At 39.7% G+C, this 20,567-nt stretch overlaps 1 protein-coding gene across 6 annotated transcripts in view; it reads right to left on the bottom strand.

The window, feature by feature from the left end:
• Window positions 1-13,383, bottom strand: part of TANGO6 (transport and golgi organization 6 homolog) — a 220,037-nt gene extending 206,654 nt beyond the window's left edge. For 2 of the 6 annotated variants that reach the window (XM_056811232.1, XM_056811258.1), the window contains exons 1-4: window positions 13,127-13,327; window positions 6,700-7,346; window positions 3,356-3,472; window positions 1,231-1,372 (exon numbers count right to left, since the gene is read on the bottom strand). In XM_056811232.1, coding sequence (XP_056667210.1) covers window positions 1,231-1,372; window positions 3,356-3,472; window positions 6,700-7,346; window positions 13,127-13,205 — 985 coding nt within the window. In that variant the 5' untranslated portion in view covers window positions 13,206-13,327. Of the gene's footprint in view, window positions 1-1,230; window positions 1,373-3,355; window positions 3,473-6,699; window positions 7,347-13,126 lie in introns of all 6 variants that reach the window. The other 4 variants (XM_001377974.4, XM_056811251.1, XM_007477352.3 and 1 more) reach the window with 4 other exon arrangements.
• Between the last annotated feature and the right edge of the window lie 7,184 nt (window positions 13,384-20,567).

Below are 20,567 nucleotides of genomic sequence, written 5' to 3'. Positions count from 1 at the left end.
ACATTCTATGAGCATTATAATTAAACAAGGTACAATGTGGCCTCTTCAGACTAGCTCTGTGACCCTGGGCAAGTCATTTAACTTTCTTTGCCTCCATTTCTGATCTAGAAAATGAACTGGAGAAGGAAATGACAAACTACTCCAGTATTTTTACCAAGAAAACCCCAAATAGGGATATGAAGAGTCAGAGACCACTGAAAAATGACTGGATAGTAGTAAACATAAATTGTTAAAAGAATATTCTATATTTTTACTTTATAGCTTATAAACATTCGTTTCACATAAATTATCTCATTTGAATCTTATAACAACTTTTGAGAGATAGGTAAGGGCAGTATTATTAATACTGTCCTCTGGTTCAGAGAGGTTAAATAACTTTATCCAGGATAACTTTGCTAAAAGGTGGCAAAGCTAAGACTCAAAACCAGATTTATTACCACTACAAGAGTGTCCCCAAATAAATTGCCTATGATTGCTTTAGAGTAATAGTAGAAAAATGAATTATTTTGAAAAAAAAGAACTCTTTTTTTTTTGTCTTTGTCTCCACCTATGATTTCATTAATGTGGAGAACTCCCAAAGAAAAACTACCTCTGCCCACAGAGATCAGCAATCTATAATCAAGCCTTCTCCCTATTTTTGAACTGCCTGAGCTAAGAATGGTTGTTACATTTTTAAATAGTTTTATTGTATATACGATAATAGGCCGACTATAGTGTGCCCACTCCTGCTTACAGACTTGAAAAATGGCCTGGGGCACTGGAAGGTTAAGAGATTTCCCTTGGTCACCTCTGTGGGAAATAAGAGACAGAAACACGAAATCCAGTTTAACTCTAGATTTGGCTCTTCCTATACACAGAGTGCTATCCAGTTGCTTTTCAGTTGTGTCCAACTCGTGATGCCATTTGGAGTTTTCTTGGCAAAAATACTGGAGTGGTTTGCCATTTCCTTCTCCAGCTCATTTTACAGACGAAGAAACTGAGGCAAACATGAATTTAGTGACTTGCCCATGATCACAAAACTAGAAAGTATCGGAAGCCACATCTGAACTCTTCCCTACTCCAGGCCTGGCACCTTGCCCACTGTGCCACCTAGGTGCCCCACCTACAAAGCATAAAAACTAATTATTTCAGTTAATTTTCTTACACTTGATCTAAGTCAAATGCTGAAAGATCTAGTAAACATAAACTCAAAAGAAATTGAATGCAAAATGGAAATATCTGATTTCTTACCACCAGCTCCTTCCAGGATGCCCCGGACCACAGCCTGAACACCATGAGGTCTCATCAATCTTTCTGAAAGCAGCTGCCCACAAAGACGTCGAAGCCAGGCTGGGGTCCGAGCACTAGGCACTGCTTTCACATCTGAGCATGTCTAAAGGAAGGGGAAGAATATCTTTAGGAAGGTGTAAAACTAATAAGTGAAATGTGAAACTTAGAAAATATAGCACTACATCCTGTGAAAATGAGATGAGCAAGTTGTCCCCAAAGTCTTAGTACAGCTTTCAGTCTCAACAGCTTTAAGACTGCACTAATACTCTGAGATACCTTTTAGAGGAAGTAAAACAACATCCTTTTCTGAAAGAAAAAAATCCCTTTTCTTTAAAGATTAGTGAAACCTCCTCTTTCATTCCCAATGGATAAATGGTCAAAGGATATGAAGAGGCAGTTTTCTATGGAAGAAATCAATGAGAGCAAAGAAGACAAGGGTCCATATTATACAAAAATATTTGTAGTGGCTCTTTTTGATGTAACAAAGAATTGGAAAGTGAAGGAATGCCCAACAGGGGAGTGGCTGAACAAGTTAAGAGTCCCTAAATGTTATAGAATATTAGTGTTCTATAAGAAATAATGAAAAGAGGGGGCAGCTGGGTAGCTCAGTGGATTAAGAGCCAGTCCTAGAGACGGGAGGTCCTAGGTTCAAATCTGGCCTCAGACACTTCCTAGCTGTGTGACCCTGGGCAAGTCACTTGACCCCCATTGCCTAGCCCTCACCACTCTTCTGCCTTGGAGCCAATACACAGTATTGACTCCAAGATGGAAGGTAAGGGTTTAAAAAAAAAAGAAATAATGAAAAGGAGGGCAGCTAGGTAACTCAGTGAACTGAGAGTCAGGCCTAGGGATGGGAGGTCCTGGGTTTAAATGTGATCTCAAGACACTTCCTAGTTGTGTGACCCTGGGCAAGTCACTTAATCTCCATTGCCTAACCCTTACTGCTCTTCTGCCTTGGAACCAAAATACAGTATTGATTCTTAAAACAAAAGGTAAGGGTTAAAAAAACATTTTTTTTAAATGATGAAAAGGGAAGGTTTCAGAAAAATCTGGGAAGTATAAACTGGGGCAGGGTGAAGTAAGAAGAACCAAAGAACAATTTATATTATAACTGTAAAGACAACTTTAAATGGCTTAAGATCACTGACCCACAACGATTCCAATGGATTCATTATGAAACATGCTATTTATACCTCCTAGCAGGGAGGAATTGACTGTGCATAAAAGGGCATATTTTATTTGAGACACAGTCAATGCAAAGATTTGTTTCACTAGACTGCATTTTTGTTTCAAAGGCTTCATTTTAATTTTTTTCCATTGGGAGAAGAGAAAAAACAGATTTGTAATCATTTAAAATTTTTCATTTTAATTAAAAAAAAAACCACAGCATCAATTGGTCCATTTCTCAGCCTTCAATACCCAGTATTGACTCCAGGACAGAAGGTAAGGGTTTAAAAAAAAAAAAAGCAAAGAGCCCTAACCAACTATAACATCTCTCCATTAAACAACAAAGTAACACAAAAATATTTTCACAAGACTCAGAAATTAATAAGAAAAATATCTTAGGCTTAGCAGGATCCTTCTTAAACTCAGGACTGTTTGGTTCAACAGTGATATATGTTTAATTATCTAATTTTAAAGTAGTCAAATTCTCCATTGGACTGATATCCCCAATATGCTTACTGCAAAGAACTGTTATTTGAAAATATGTTTAAAAGTTTTTGTAAAAACAGAAGATCTAATTTCAGTGAGAATTAAATTTTAATAGAAATCTTATCAATAAGTCCTTTTTTAAATGGTTATGATATTCCCCTTAGGAAAAGTTCTCTTATCTACAACCCCGTTATTCATCTAAAAGAAAATTCCATTTTAATTAGTTTCAAGTTTCCCATCCCTTGTTCCTTGTTGGAACAAGTTAAATAAATATCATTAAGTGACCTTGAAGGTGTAATGCATCTCCACTAAATTATAAATTGTTAAACAGGAATCCAATTATCTGATCTTCATATTAATCACCCATAGGGGAGAAAAGGCACAGCACACATCCCCATTAATGTATTCTTCTCCCATGCTATAGTCAAAGCACCTGTTGAGGTCCTCCCTGGAGGATAATCAACTCCCGAACAACCAGGGGTTGGTAGACTTGATCTAAAATGCTCTGCAAGGCTTTTCTGGCTTGGGTCCTCTCTTCTTCCTTTAGACCCTAAAAAATAAAAGGCAAGGTTTTCAAAACAAAATATCTACTCGGCTCCAGACAGATAACCATTAGAGAATAAACGATAATGTCCTGTAACAAGGTGCTGTCTCCCCCTACTGTTTTCCTGACCTCACCACATGGTCAAGCAATAAGGCCATGATTTCTTGGCAATTACACCAGGGGAAATCATACCTGAGGCCTCTCCTCCTCACCATGGGCACTCATCCCCTCTCCCCTGCTCTCTCTCTACCTCTCCTCCTTCCCTGTCTGGCTTTCCCTTGCTCCCACTCATCTTCCTTTTCTATTCTATCTTGTCTCTTTCTCACCAAAATGTGACTCGGACAGCAACTGGCCCTTAGGGGTGCCGCATACCTCTGCTGGGGCACTCAGAGATTTAAAAAACTGAGTCCTCACAAGATTTCAGAAAAACCTGCAAATACTTACATGAACTGATACAAGGTGAAATAAGCAGAACCAGGAGTACATTGGACACAGTAACAGTAATGTTATACAATGAACAACTGTGAATGAATTAACTATTATCAGCAATACAATCGATCATCCAAGACAATTCCAAAGAGCTCATGATAAAAAATGCTATGTACCACCAGAGAAAGAACTGATGGAGTCAGAATGCAGATCAAAGCATATCATTTTTCGTTTCATTTTCTGCAAGTGTTTTTTGAGTGATGTCTTCTTTGACAATATGACAAACATGGAAATATGTATTACATGATAGCACATGTATAAGTAATGTTAAATTGCTTACCATCTCAAGGAGGGAAGAGAGGAAGGAAGGAAAGATTTGGAACTCAAAATATGAGAAAATTAATGTTAAAATTGCTTCAACGTGTAATTAGGGGAAAAAATATGGCTGGAAAAAAAAAAGGTGATTCCTTAACTCTTAACACAGGAGGTTTTCTAGGATCTGGGAAGTCGATGAGGTCTCCTGTTTCTGGCAGGATTTTCAAAATCAATGGAACTGAGGTATAAGCCTTTGAGACAGTCACTAATGGTATAAGTTTCCCTTATTAACTGTTAGAAGGCAATTTTGTGATGGAAATATATCTTACCTAAATTCCTAAAAAGAGTAAGAATGTAGCCTAGGACCAGTATCTACTACTTTAGATGCTTCAGATTGGCAGGTCCATTTATATAGATGCTACATCCTGGACTTTAGTCAGAAAGACTTGAGTTCATATCCTGACTTAAGACACTACTAACTGTATGACATTGGGCAAGTAATTTAACCTAACTCAGTGTCTGTTTCTATAAACTATATCTATAAACTAGGATGACAACAATAGCACCAGCCTTACAGTCAAATGAGATAACCTATATGAAACACTATAAATTTTAAAGCACTATATGAATTAAGCTAATATTATATACATTTACTTTTTTAAAAAACTCTTACCTTCTGTCTTAGAATCAATATTCTATATAGGCTCCAAGGCATAAAAATGGTAAGGGCTAGGTAATGGGGGTTAAGTGACCTGCCCAGGGTCACCCAGCTAGGAAGTATCTGAGGCCTGATTAGAATCCAGGACCTCCTGTCTTTGGGCCTGGCTTTCTATCCACTGAGCTACCTAGCTGCTCCTATACATTTATTTTTAAACTTTAAATTTAAAGTTCTATAAAGGCATAATATCTCTAAAAACAAGTTTAAAATGTTTAAATTAAAAAGATTGCATTGTTTTGTGTATGCATGTGTGTGTTTGTAACTTCTCTTGCCAAACAGATTGTAAGCTATTTGAAAGTATAAACTATACCTTACACTATTTCTTTATTACTGGCACTTGAAAAAGCAATTAACATCCAGAAGAGTTTTTAGTAAGCATTTGCTGAATGGCTAAGAGCAAGAAACTGGAAGATTTCCAAAGAATGTCCTGCATCAGTCATCCCACCAAAGTGTTACCAAGATAATAAAAGACTTCTTTCCCATCACTAACTAGGGTATAACAGAAAAATGTGATCTTTCCGCTCATAAAGAGAAAGGGCCAATAACTTGCACCTGGAAACTTCTATCTGTAGATCCATTTCTCTTAAGTGTGTTGTTTTGTTCTCAAATTTCAGATAAATACAACTGAGTTCTGACAATATTATGACATCACAAGATGTTGTCAGTCCTTGCTCAGAAAATATATTTTAAAATTACTCTATTTCTTTAACTTATTATCCATTTAAGGTATTTCCCCTTTCTTATGTGGACACTTTTCATTTACTAAAAGGGACTAAAAAAGAGAGAATTTGTGTGAGATACAGAGAAAGCAGTTTGGGGGGGGGGGGGAGAGGGGGCGGGGAAGAGTTCTCAAAGAACCTGAGAGGAAAGCTGCTTTTCAGATAAAAGTGCCCAAGGGGAGGCAGCTGGGTGGCTCAGTGGATTGAGAGCCAGGCCTAGAGATGGGAGGTCCTAGGTTCAAATCTGGCCTCAGACACTTCCCAGCTGTGTGACCCTGGGCAAGTCACTTGACCCCCATTGCCTAGCCCTTACCACTCTTCTGCCTTGGAGCCAATACACAGTATTGACTCCAAGACAGAAGGTAAGGGTTTAAAAAAAAAAAGTGCCCAAGGAAAGGTATAAAGACTCCTGAGTCCAAGTGCAAACATGACCCTGATGGGCAAGATTAATGACTTATCCATAAAGATGGCAGCAGTGCTTTGTTGCCCAATAGCTAATTCACATGACTTTTTTTAGGATTTGGAAGTTTATTTCTGGGAACAATTCAAAAAGCTATTTTAGAATTATGGGACTAGGTGGCTCAGTGGACTGAGAACCAGAAATTAAAGACAGGAGGTCCTAGGTTCAAATCTGGTTTCAGGTACTTCCTAGCTGTGTGATCCTGGGCCAATTACTTAATCCCCACTGCGTAGCCTTTACAGCTCTTCTGCCTTGGAACCAATTCTTGGTATCAGTTCTAAGACAGAAAGTAAGGGTTAAAAAAAAGTTAAGTGTCACAATTGTGACTGATTTGTATAAATGGAAAGCATACCACTGGGGGCTCATTCAGTATCAGTGAGTCTACCAATGTATTTCCCCCACTCCAGGGTTACTTACCCCTACAACTGAGCATGGCAGCTATGGTTGGAGTCTCTCCGAAACCCCTCCAGACCTGCCACCTGCCATCAAGGGTACTAGATGGGATGAGTAAGAGCAGAGAGAAGGTAGATTTGGGTACCATCACACACACACACACACACACACACACACACACAGTTCTCTATACACTCACTTCTTTCAGAGGTTTTGCTAATTCATCTTTCTTTTTCATGGGGCAGAATCCTAGCTGGCACAGCCCTGCTGCAATGTCTCCAAGGTGATGACTGAGAATCAGGCTGCCCAGGGACACATGTTTTGCAACATCCAGCAGTACGATGCAGCTTGTGTACAGTCTGTGAACTGCACTGGGAGCAGCAGAAAAAGAGACAATGTCTTGAATAACTGCACCAAATTCTGTCCGACGTCGCAGAGGGATTCCAACACCAGGCAAAAGAAAGGGACAGATCCCTAGGGTAACCACAAATTGCAAAGCTGATTGAACAGTTTTCTGCTGAGATATACTAAGTGTATCAGGACTTAGGACAGGGGCCGCTTCTGCAGTTCTAGGATTTGGCTCAGATGGTTGGAAATTGGCTGCTAGCAGAATCATGCTTTGTTTTAGACACAATAGTAACACTAAAAGTTGAGAAGTAAAACTCCAGGTAACATCCATAGAGTTCTGCAGCCATTCTGCCCCAGAGGCAATTACATCTTGCAGGTTCTTCAGCTCCTTCCACTCAGGATCCTTCTTAAATTTTTCATCCAAAGCTGACAAGTTAGATTTTAAAGTATCCAACAGAACATCATGTTTGGTGTTCTGTAGTGAACTGGAATCTGATCCTTTAAAAGAAAAGGAAAAAAGGAAATTAGACATGGAACAGATGTCTGCCCTTTAAGTATAAACTTTGGGGACTTAAATTGCAAACCCATAGAAGAAACAGACAAACAGATCTAAGAGTAAGAAGATATTGGATACAAGGAGACTGATTTAATACCACTAAAATAAAAAACAATAACAACCCAAAAGTTTAAAGTTTTTCGAGGTCCACCAAGAAAACACAATAAAAACATTAAAATGGGTTGTTCTGCCCTCTGCTGGTAATGGAAGATAAAACTAATTGAAGATCAACATAGGTATTCCTTTAATATGTAGCAATCCATGTCTCTTAGAATCTAAGGACTAATAAATGAAATTATTTGCTCTAGATCACGATAAAATGGAGCCAGGGAATGATTCATTAAGTACAAAGTAAATAGCTTGGAGGTAGCTAAATAGGGTGATGGTGCAGCCACAGTGCATGAAGTGCTGGACCTGGAGTCAAGAAAAGCGCTGGGCCTGGAGTCAAAAAGACCCTAGTTCAAAATAGGCCACAGACACTAGGTGTGTGACCCTGGGACAGTGGCTTAATCTCTGTTTACCTTAATCCAACTGGAGAAGGAAATGGCAAACCACAACAGTAGCTTTGACAAGAAAACCCTGTGGACTGCATTGGCATGCTATGGTCCAAAGGACCATGAACAGTCAGACAGAACTGATCAACTGAAAGACACAAAAATATCTATATTTGATGGCACTAAATAGCAGATGGGGCAGGGGCGGAGAACAAAAGCTCTAAAAGTTAGGAACGGTTATGGTACATTATTGCTTATGGATGATGTAGGATACTATCATAAGACATTAATTTTAAATGATAGCTAATAGAAGAAACAATGAAATAGATGATTTGAGAAAAACCTGGAAAGACTTATGTGAACTGATACAAAGTAAGGGAAGCAGAATTAGGAGACCACTGTACACAGTAACAGCAATATTGTACGAAGATCAACTGTGAAAGACTTAGCTATACTCAGCAATATAATGATCTAAGGCAATTCCAAAAGATCCATGGTGAAAAAGGCTCTCTGCCTCCAATAAAAGAACCGATGAACTCTGAGTGTATACTGAAGCATACTTTTTTCACTTTCTTTAGTTTTTTTTTGCCTTTTTTTGGGTAATTTGGCTAATGTAGAAATGTTTTATATAACTTTACATATATAGTTGATATACTATTTAACTTCTGAATGGATGAGGGGCAGGCTCAAAAGAAGGCAAGAATTAGAACTCAAATTTTGTAAAAATGAATGCTAAAAACAAGTAAATCATAATTATATAAAAAAAAAACTAGCCAAATGATAGGGTGAATTGCTATTTACTCTGGAGCTTCTTGGGAAGCCTGCTGCATAAATATCACAGATTTCCACAAATATGCCAACGAAATGCGTGAGTATCTTCAAATTCTGCTCAACACAATCCAGAGAAACCAATTCTTTGCCCATAAGACAGTTTTTCATATTTCTTTTTTGATGAGAGTCATGCAAAGAAGGAAAGAGAAGAATACTAAGATGGAGTTGAATCTCCAGTAGAATGTTAATTAAGCTGCTTGAGAACAGGAATTATTTTGTCTTTCTAGTCATAGTCCTTAGCCTAGCACCATCTTTGCACAGCCCTCCTACTTCTCTGATTATTCCTTTTTTCTCCTAAAGCAGCACTACCCTTCCTATTCCCATTCTCAAAGTGTGGGCAAATCCCAAGGACCTGTCCTCAACAATTTGCTTTGGTATATAAACTCTTTCCCATGGCGATCTCACAACTTTAACTACATTTCCTAATTTGCACAATAAGAATCATGGGCCTTAGAATTTGGAGCTAAAAACAGAATTCATGGATCAGTTGAACCCCTTCATTTTACAGATAAAAAAACTGAGGCCCAAAGAGGGTTGGAGAGATGATTTCTAAATTACTTTCCAAGCCTAAAAATTTATAACTATCACCTCTTTGCAGAGAACTCCCAAAAGATTGTCTCTAGCCCAGATTTCCTTCAAGAGTTCCATTCCCCGTTCTAGTCATGTCCACTTTGACATTCTGTCAAGTCTCCAATTCAACCTATCTAAAATGAACTCTTCTCCTCTAAATGAGTTCTCCTTCCCCCATTTCTGTCAATGATATGACTATTATCCTATCTTTGATTTCTTGATCTACTCTTGGATCAAATCTCTGTACCCCCAGCATCTAGCCAAGTACTCAATTAATGAATATTTGTTGAGTGGTTATTCTTACAATAGAATTCCTTTCCAATCATTCTCCAGACTCTCTTTCTTTTCATTCCCTTCAAACATGGTTAACTGAAATAACTTCCTAACTGGTTTCATGGAATTAAACATTAGGAGCTAAAAAGGCCCTCAGAGACCATCTAGTCCAACATTTTTGTTTTAAAGACGAGGAAACAGGCCAAGAAAGGTTAAGAGACTTGTTACAAAGTTATGACATTGGTAAAGTTTCAGAGATAGTGCTCACATACTGCCTCAAGTCTCTCTCATTTCCAAAATATGCTACAAATCCTTTTTGCATAGGACCTATTCTTTTATTGGCATAGAGAATTCCTGGTACCAAAGCAGATTAGCAACTGCAAGAATTGTCCAGAGCAGAGGTGTTCAAAGTTGGGCAGGGGAGGCCCACAACACTCCCAGAACCAGATTTCAATGCAATTGGGAAATATTTAACAAAATAAATAGAAATACAAAAGAAGATAATGTTAATAAGTGGTTTTCTAAATTACTATGTGGTCTATAGAGATCCTTATGTACTTGGTGGTCCCTATTTAACTTTGACCCCAATGGCTTAAAGCATTTCCAAGTTTAAATGACTGACCTGTGTCACACATCTAATATGTATCATGGGCAAAACTTGAATGCAAATCTTTGCTTGCATAAAATGCCCAATTTTGTATATGATCTAGATATAAAGAGTGATTCCATTAAGTAGATTAGAGGAACCCAGAAGTTCACCTGGCAGATCTAAGGAGAATGGAAGAATTTATAACCAAACAAGAGATGGAGAGTATTATTAAGATATAAAGTAAATAATTTTTATTATAACAAATCAAAAAACTTTTATACAAACAAAATCAATGTAACCAAGATAAGAAGGGAAACAAAAACTGGGAAAAAATGTTTATAACAAGTTTCTCTGATAGTGGTCTTATTTCTCAAATTTATAGAGAACTAAGACAAATTTATAATATATATAAAAATGCAAAACTCATATATACACAAGCCATTCCCCAGGGATATGAACAAGCAATTTTCATATGAAGAAGTCAAAGCTATCAATAATCAAATGAAAAAATGCTCTAAATCACTCTTGATTAGAGAAATGCAAATTAAAATAACTGATGTAGCCACCTTATACCTATCAGATTGTCAATATGACAGCAAAGGAAAAGTAATAAATGTTGGCAGAGATGGAGCAAAATTGGGAAATTGGTACATCGCTAGTAAAGTTGAGAACTGATCCAACCATTCTGAAAGGCAATTTGAAACTATACCCAAAAGGCTAAATTCTGTTTACCCTTTGGTCCTGTAATACCACTACTGGGTCTGTATCCCAAAGAGATAATTTAAAAAAAAAGGAGATAGGATCTACTTGTAAAAAAATATTTATAAGAGCTCTTTTTGTGGTGGCAAAGAATTAGAAACTGAGGGGATGAGGGGATGTCCATCAATTGTGGAATGGATGAACAAATTGTGGTATATGATAGTGATGGAATACTATTGTGCTATAAGAAATGATAAGTAGGATGATTTCAGAAAATGCTGGAAAGATCTACATGAACTGATGCAGAATGAAATAAGCAGAACCAGAAGTACATCGTACACAATAACAGCAATATTGTAGGATGGTCAACTGATGGGGAATGCTATCCATCTCCAGAGAAAGAACTGTTGGAGTCAGATGCAGATCAAAGCATACTGTCTTCATACCAAACTACTGCCCTTATCTTCCTAAAACACTACCTTGGCTATCACTTCCCTATTCAAAAACCTCCAACAGCTCCCCCCTACCCACAAAAGAAAGTGTAAATTAATGATAATTAATTCTAGCATTCAAGACTTCACTATCATTATGCCTTAAACTGTTTAGACTTACCACCAACACAAATCTTTCCAAATTCTTCACTCATATAAAACTGAATGGCATATAGTACCCTTACTCCACAAAGATTTATTAAGCAGTTACAGATTTATGAAGCTTCTACTATGTGCCAAGCAATGTACTAAGAACTGGAGATACAAAAGAAAGAGTAAAAGACAGTCCCTGCCCTCTGGGAGTTTATAGTCTAAAATGGTGGATAAAATATAAACAACTAGGCACAAACAATGGATAGACAGGATAATGATCAGAGAGGAGACACTTGCTTAAAGGACAATAAGGAAATGCTTCTTTGTAGGCTAGGTGCTGGGGCCACCAAGATGAAATAAAGATACTATCCTTTCTCTCCTGAGGCAAAGGCTAGGAGAAACAAGTATGGCCAAAAGTAGTGTGAGAAGGGCAAAGTGGGAGGAACAATGGAAAAAACTCTGGATCTGAGCTGAGAAGCCCTGAGTTCCAATTCCAACTTTCAGACTATTCCCAACACTTTTCTCTCCCAACCTCAGTTTCTTCCTCTGTAAAATTGGAGGGGGGGGGGGGGGGGGAATTCAGCCGAAATGATCCCTAAGGTCTTTTCCAGATCTAAATTCTGTTTTGTATAATTTAGTATGCTACTGAAGTTTTTTACAACTGTTCTATTGCCTTATTTCTTATTTATGCTGTATGTAGCTTGTTTGCTGTCTCCCTTATTAGACTGTAAGCTCCTTGAGGGTAGGGAATATAGTGACTTTTTTTAAATCCCTAAACCTTAGCCAGTGCTTGGCACATAGAAGACATTTAATATTTATTGACTAGTCTTTCTCAGTGACTTTGAGAAGGTCACTAACTTTCCTTCCTCTGGTCTCAATTTCCTTATCTGTAAAACGGGAATATTTAACTTCCATGTCTTCTATGCTCTGTTCTATAACCTATGATCTTATCTGATATTCCCAATATTGGTACAGATTCTCTGCATTTGTATTTCCATGAACTAGACCACTGTGCAGGGCCCTTGGTTGTAGAGAAAATGCCAAGCTCCCTTAGGGGAGAGAATTTCCTCCTCCCCATAGCCACCCATTCCCCATCTGCACCCGGGTTATAATTTTTTTTTTTTATTAAACCGGACCTTCATCTTGGAATCAAGACAGTGTATTGGTTCCAAGGCAGAGAGTGGTTAGAGCTAGGCAATGGGGATGAAGTGACTTTCCCAGGGTCACCCAGCTAGGAAACTGGAATACAATTAAAGACTGAATCGTGCAGTCCGTCCTTGCTAGTAGTTATGTGCAAAGCTCTGTACAATTATCCCTGTTTTACAAATGAGGGAAATGAGGCACCCAGAGGTTACGTAAATTGCCCAGGATCACTAGGCTGCTAAGTGTCTGAAGCGGAATTTGAACTCGGGTCCAGCCGGATTCCAAGTCCAGATATCTACCCTCGGCACCAGGCCTAGAGAGGCTCGCTTCCTTGATCTGTGGGCGTTCCGTTAGTCCGTCCGCGAGGGGGCGCCTCTGAACGGAGGCCCTCTGACCCTTTCTCCGGCTAACGCCGGCCTGCAGCTCGTGCTGAGCCACGAGGGTTGCGGAGGGCTGCGGGGCTTGGGAAGGAAGGAGAGGACAGAGGGAGGGCAAACGGCCCGGGCTGGGAGCGAGCGATGCCCCGCGCGGCCTCGTACCTCCGGGGCTTAGCAGCATCTTCAGGGCCCCCACGATCCGCTCCAGTGCCACGACACCAGGAGCCCCGACGGCAGCCATCACGGAAGCGGTGTTGTTATTGTTCCCAGCAGCCTCCGCGCTTGGTAACGTAAGGACCAGACGCTGCCGCCATCTTGAGTGAGGCCGCCCGGTAAAAGGCAGGACCAAGGGGGGAAGGGCGGGATCTCCGTTCTTCCCAAACTCCTCTTTTACCCAGAGGGTTCCGGCGGGAGTTGCTCAACCACGCCCCTGGCAGGAGGAAGCTGTCAATCATTACTCGAATGAACAGTTGCTGAGGACTGTTTTCTCCGCTAGAGGAGGGGAGAGAAGTGGGAGGAGAGAGAAGGGGGGGCGAGATAATAAGAGGAGAGACATGAAAAGAGGAAAAGGGGAGGAAGGAAAAGAAGAGTTGAAGGGGAGAGAAGAAGGGAAGGGGAAGAGAATAAGAAGAGGAAAAGAGGGAGAAGGAGCAGAGGAAGAAAGGACGGAGAGGAAGGGGGAGAAGGGTATGGATGATTTAAAGTCTTAGAAAGCTGCCTGAGACATTGAGGCTAGGTGGCTTGTCCAGGGTCACCCAGCTAATAGGTGTCAGAGATGGCACTTAGAACCCAAGGTCTTCCTAACTATTCATTCTATCCAATGCACCCTCCAACCTCTCCCAGTGCATTCATAGCTTTTGATGGATGAATTCTTTGATTTTTATAACCTCACATCCTCCAAATCTTCTGTCTTTCTACCATCAACCATTTTTTACTCTGTTAGTCAACAAATATTTTATTAAGGGCTTTCTTCCCACTGTGTGGCTTAGTCCAATAGAGAGCTGGCCAGGGGGACAAACATGGCTTCAGTTCAAGTCCAGCCTCTGATATTGAGCAAATCATATAATCTCTCCATGCCCCAAGCAGCCAAGTATAGATTGCTAAAACAAATACCAGCCAGTATTGATAGAGGGGGTTTCTTACTGGATATGGGGATGAAAACACATTTTTCCATTTAAAACAATAGCCTCTGACTCTGTTGGTTCACCTTGTCATCATGGTCCTATGATTTCCTTCAGTTCTGTTCAGCAGCACAAGTATAGGAGCAGGAGGGGCAAGTGGTGAAAGCTTGGCAAATCAGAAAGAGGACAAGATACCCTTTCAATAATATCATTGTTATCACTTGACAAATGCAAAAACAGAAAAAAGAAGCAATTTGTCCCAGATTATGATCAATCAAGCATTTTTAAAAAATATTCCTTTAAAAATTTTGTTATTATTTATATGTCTCAATAAGCTTTTATTAAGAGAGTAGAAGGACATGGGAGCAGTGAATTGATTAAATTGATTAAATTCAGGGTCAACTTTTACAAAGAGGTCAGTGAAGCCAGAGCAGTGTTGATGATCTGGGAGGAGTGAAGGGACTGGAGGTCAGAGTGAGGATGAGGCATAAGTATAGGAGCAGTGAAATTTAGGGAGAGGGGGAATAAGAAACAAATTTCAATATTTTTGACTATAGAAAGGAACATTTACTTGTGATTGTCTATAAAGGGGATGTCTATCCCTGCATATAGATGAATTGGATGGGAGGAGTAAGTTATTTGAACTGAAATTGAGTGAGGACCTGGGAGATGAGTGTTTTTAAGGGAGTATCAACACAAATTGATATTCCCTACAATAAAGACAGATTAGCAGTGAAAAGGAAAAGGATGAGTCAGGCACCTGAGAAAGGGAGAAGAGCTTGGGGCTAGTAAGTGACCCTTAGATAACTGCTCCCAGGATTGAGATGGGGAAATGTACTTGGATAGAGCCAACCTCTAATTTGGGAATGTGAAATTGTCCTGGAAAGTCTTTGATAGCCACAAAGGCATCTATCCAGGAGACAAGATTTGAGACAAAGAAAGGACTGGCATCAGAGAGGGAGGTACCTAAAGAAATGAGCCTGTTGGGTATTTGATCACACAGTGACGAGTTAGAAGCCTTGCAAAAATCTGTGCCCCAACTTGGCTTGAATATTAGCCTTGCAGCTAATTGTAGTAGTAACAATACGTCATCAGATTTGTAGCATACCAGGCATATTAACATCTTGGAAGTATGATTGATGTATTGATATTGTATCTTATGTGTTCATGTGCCAGACTCATGGTCATGTTACTTATTGATTAATGCATTTCTAAATCTTCAGTCCAAAGGACAAGAGAATTCCTGAGCAGGACATCATTGGCCACAGTGTCCTAGCTCATGCCCTGTTAGACAACATTCCTTTCCAAGTCGCATTTTGGATTAATCTCCTCCTCTTTGATTTTGTGATTGTCAATTCAACCAATGTTAAAACCTATGCCATGTTACGTATTCATTAATCACCTCCCACTCGACAATCCTAAAATATCCAATAAAAGTTGGGGAACACGTGCAAGCCTCCCTCTTGCTCCTCTTGCAACTCTCTTGCTTCTCATAACTCTCTTGCTTCTCATTACTCCTCTGGCTCTCTTGCTCATGAGAAGTATCACTGGAGCTTGCTACACCCCACGTGTTTTAACTTGTTGTCTCCGAGTCTTTATTCCTGTGTTTCTTCCTCTATCTCTATTGTGTATTCATCCATTTTCCTCCAGTCTCCATTCTCCTTCTCAGGTCACCACCCACGAATAAATTGTGTAGGAACTACAGAGGGCTCCCACAAGATTCTGTTCTAATCATTCTGTGAGTATTGTGTTGGATCCCCTTTTTTGCAGAAAGTTAAAATGCTTATTTCATACCTGATTCATATTTGAATTGGTTACCTTACTTCCCCCCTCATTGGAGAGAGAACCTTTAGACTTTGAGCCCATAACCATTCTTATAATTATCCAATCCATGAAGTAGCCATTTCCTTTGAAATAGCCACAGTGATTACTTCCTTTATTGGGAAGGCTAAGTAATGTAGGCTAGGGGTGGGGTTTGGCACAGGTCTTGGACCCTAGTGGTCTCAGCCAAGGGGCCCTAATTAGAATGCAGAGGCTTCTAGGGGAGCTAGACATCTGTGAATTCCAGAAAAAATCTAAAAGGAAGAGATCTGAAATGAAGAAGTATGTTAATGATGGAACAGGCAGAGTGGAAAGGCAGGAAGAGCCAGAGTGAAGGAAGGGATGGTTTTAGTAGAGGTAAATGGAGATGAGATCATTGAGTGGGGGTGGGAGTGGGGATGGGGTGATTTGCTTTTGGGAAGGGAACATTTATTCATCGTCTGTTATGCTCCAAGCACTATGCTAAGCACTGGGATACAAAGACAGTCACTGCACTCAAGGAGCTTCCATTCTAAAGAAGAGTAGTACCAGCTGGGACCATAAGGAAGTTCTGAAACTAGATAGGGAAGGATGAGATGACTGCCCCAGGTGTCATCTCTTAAATGGAGGGTTTAAGATGAGCTTTCCACTGTCCACCTTTTCCAATCCAAGAGAAGGAGTAGTTGCAGATGCAGGGAATGCTTTGGGGTGTGAGTTGTAGAGTTGATGTGATCTTGCAGAAGATGAATCTCTGGACCATAATGAAGTGACTTCCCTGAACATCCTCTTTATTTTTTTCCTCCATTTATTTATTCATTTTTAGAAAAATTTATTTAATTAGATGATTTAGAATATTTTTCCATGGTTACAAAACTCATGTTCTTTCCTTCCCATCCTCCCACACCTCCTGTATCTGATATGCAATTCCACTGCTTTTAACACGTCATATGGAAATGGTTCCATATTATTATTTTTTTTATATTTATTTTTTTAAACCCTTACCTTCTGTCTTAGAACACCAACATTATGTATTGGTTCTAAGGCAGAAGAGTGGTAAAAGCTAGGCAATGGAGGTTAAGTGACTTGCCTAGGGTCACATGGCTAGGAAGTGTCTGAGGTCATATTTGAACCCAGAACCTCCCATCTCTGGGCCTGGCTCTCAATCCACTGAGCCACCCAGCTGCCCCATGAATATCCTCTTTATTTATTTTTAATTTTTTTCCATTTGAATTAATTTAGTCAATTTAGAACATTTCTTGGTTACAATAATCACATTATTTCCCTCCCTCCCCTCCACCCACCCTTCCTGCAGCCAATTTTATTGGGTATTACTTGTGTCCTTGATCAGAACCTATTTCCATGTTGTTGATGTTTGCACTAGGATGTTGAAATAGAATAGTAAACTGAGGGAAACTGTTTCTTCTTGAAATAGAGATGTAAACTAAGAGAAACTATTACTGATTGAAATAGTGAACTGATAAAAACTACTACTACTTGAAATAGAATAAAGTACACTGAGTAAAATGCTTTTTGTTGAAATAGAGAAGGTAAACTGAGAACTGATTCTGTTTCTTCTTACAATGACTGCTGTTCTCTGGCTGGCTGTGACTATTGGGACCTGAGGCTGCTTATTTATAATGGAGGTAAGAGGGACTTCTCTGGGGAATGATGGTTGATATATCAATCTATTTCTTTCTAATCTCCTCCCCCCTTCACTCCCTCCCTTTCCCAACCCTCTCCACCCAGTTCTTCTTGAAGCCTTTGGCTTCTTCCCTCCCCACTTGAGTAAACAATATTCTTTTCCTTTCCTTTTTCAAGTCAAGGGGTTTATTGGGATAACAGGATGGGAAACTGAGGTAAGAGGGATGAGGATTTCCCTAAACTACAGTGATAATTTAGGAAGGTTTGAGGAAGTATTCCAGTCACAAACTGTGACTCTAAGACAGTTAGGGAGATAGAGGACAACTGTTTGAATCTTCTTTCCTCTTCACCAAGAAAAGTCTCTTCTTCAGCCTGGCTTGTCTCTTTTCTCAGCTTCAATCCCAGAGAAAAACAAAGTTCAAAGTCTCTAAGTTTCTTCTGGCCAGCTCAACTCTCAAATAGACCACCAACTCAAAAGCCAAGTTTCTCCTTTTCAACTTCAACTGTCCAAAGCCAGAGACAAAGTCCAAAAACCAAGGCAGCCTCACAAGGGTCTTTCAGCCAGCTTTTCCAACCTCCAGAGAAAGAGTGACTCTCCGTCCCCTCCCACTGTCAGCTCAAACTGCCAACTCCTGGGAACATTCCATTAGAACCCTGGTTCTTACATCTTGGTTTACAAGTCTTGCAAAACCTCTCTCTTTCTGTCTCTATCACAATGTTCATTTAGGGTCTACATCCCCAACCATATCCCTTCGACCCATGTGATCAAACAGTTGTTTTTCTTCTGTGTTTCTGCTCTCATAGTGTTTCCTCTGAATGTGGATAGTGGTTTTTCTCAGATTCCTCCAAGTTGTTCAGGATCTCTGCATTGCCACTAATGGAGGAGTCCATTACATTTGCTTGTACCACAGTGTATCAGTCTCTGTGTACAATGTTTTCCTGGTTCTGCTCCTTTCACTCTGCATCAATTCCTGGAGGTGGTTCCAGTTCACATGGAATCCTTCCAGTTCATCATTCCTTACAGCACAATAGTATTCCATCACCAACAGATACCAGTTTGTTCAGCTATTCCCCAATTGAAGGGCATCCCCTCATTTTCCAATTTTTTGCCACCACAAAGAGCTCAGCTATGAATATTCTTGTACAAGTCTTTTTCCTTATGATCTCTTTGGGGTACAAACCCAGCAGTGCTATGGCTGGATCAAAGGGCAGACAGTCCTTTAGTGCCCTTTGGGCATAGTTCCAAATTGCCCTCCAGAATGGTTGGATCAATACACAGCTCCACCAGCAATGCATTAATGTCCTGACCTTGCCACATCCCCTCCAACATTCATTACTTTCCTTTGTTGTCATATTAGCCAATCTGCTAAGTGTGAGGAGATACCTCAGATGAACATCCTCTTTAAATGGAGGCTTTCAGGTGGAGGAGCTCTCTGATGCCCACCCTCCATCTCTGGCACTCACTGTTGAGCTCTACTTGATCCTCACAACAACCCTATCAAATAGGTTTATCTCCATTTTATAATTGAGGAAACTGAGGCCAGCAGAGATCACATGCAACTCTTGGGCAATTAGAGAATCAGTGTCTCTGGCATTAAAAGAGTAAGGTATGGTGGGAGTTTGCCAGCCATAGGGGATTAGGTGGTTGGACTAGCAGCACATACCAATACAGTTCTAAAGTGTCTCTTCTTATCTTGGTCTTCTTCCACTTCCTACCCTCACCTGCATCCAAACTCCTCTAATTTTTATTTGGTGCTGCTTTTTAACATTCTTCCAAAAGATTACCATTTGTTCAGTGTTTATTTCGAGGCTTTTCTGAACTTGCCCCTCTTAGAATTCTCTAGAGCTTTCAGCCTACTCTATAGAGCTTGCCCAGAATAGTAGTCTCATCTTCCAGTTGGAGCATGTGAAAGCTTCCGTTCAATTAAGCAAAGATTTTTATTACCTGTTGTGTCAGAGATGGGGAGCATGTATTTTGGATAAGATGGAGTCCCCTCCTTTCATGTACTTTATACTCTAGTGACAGGATATGACAGATCATCACTAACTAGATGGCTTAGTGAAGAGCATTGGACCTTGAGCCAGGAAGACCCAAGTTCAAATGCAGACAGAAACACACACTAGCTATGTGGCCCCATATAAGTAATTTAACTTGTTTGCCTTGGTTTCTCCATAGGTAAATTTGGAATAATATTAATAATAGCACCTACTTCTCAAGGTTATAGTGAGGACCAAATGAGGTAATTGTAAAGCATTTAGCAGTATTTGTTTGATACATAGTAAGTGCTATGTAAATGTTAGATACTATGTAAAAAAAACCAATTGAGTGCCTGAAAAATTCATGAGATGCAACAAAGCACCATGGAGGGGAAAGAGAGGGTAAAAATATTCTAGCTGGGTCCCTCATGAATTTGCATAAATGAGTTTAGCAAAGAAAAAGCCTTTGTTTTTCCAAACTACAAAATTTAAACCTGGCCATTGAGTTATGTGAAAATTAATTCTCCAAGCTTTCTTTTTTTTTTAATCCCAGCATTACAATTGTAGGTCAGGCAAAATTCCATTAAGTACCTTTTTTATAGTCCATATCTACCATTTGGAAATGGAAGGCCCTATCCAAGAGCCGAAATCATAAATTACCATTCAGAATTATTCTGAATAGGGCTTTATCAGACCTGAGCCATATGTGGCGAGAAGATCCTACACACTTTCTATGTGGAAAGGAAGCTTCAAGCTCTCATTACAAGAAATGTAAATTTCCATTCATTTGGATTTACAATATGTGGTTGGATCATTTTAAACAAATACTTAGTATGTGGTAGTCACTATGTTCATGAGTCCATTAGAAGATCTATGAAACATACAGGCTTTGAAAATACCAGTAGAGGGGCAGCTAGGTGGCTCAATGGATAGAGAGTGAGACTTGGAGACATCCTAGCTATGTGACCTTGGGCAAGTCACTTAACCCCATTTGCCTAGCCTTTGCTTGCTCTTGTGTCTTGAAACTAGTACTTAGTATGGATTGTAAGACAGAGGGTAAAGGT

The sequence above is a fragment of the Monodelphis domestica genome, chromosome 1, assembly GCF_027887165.1.
Source record: "Monodelphis domestica isolate mMonDom1 chromosome 1, mMonDom1.pri, whole genome shotgun sequence".
NCBI classification, from domain to species: Eukaryota; Metazoa; Chordata; class Mammalia; order Didelphimorphia; family Didelphidae; genus Monodelphis; species Monodelphis domestica.
This window is presented reverse-complemented; position numbering and strand designations above follow the sequence as displayed.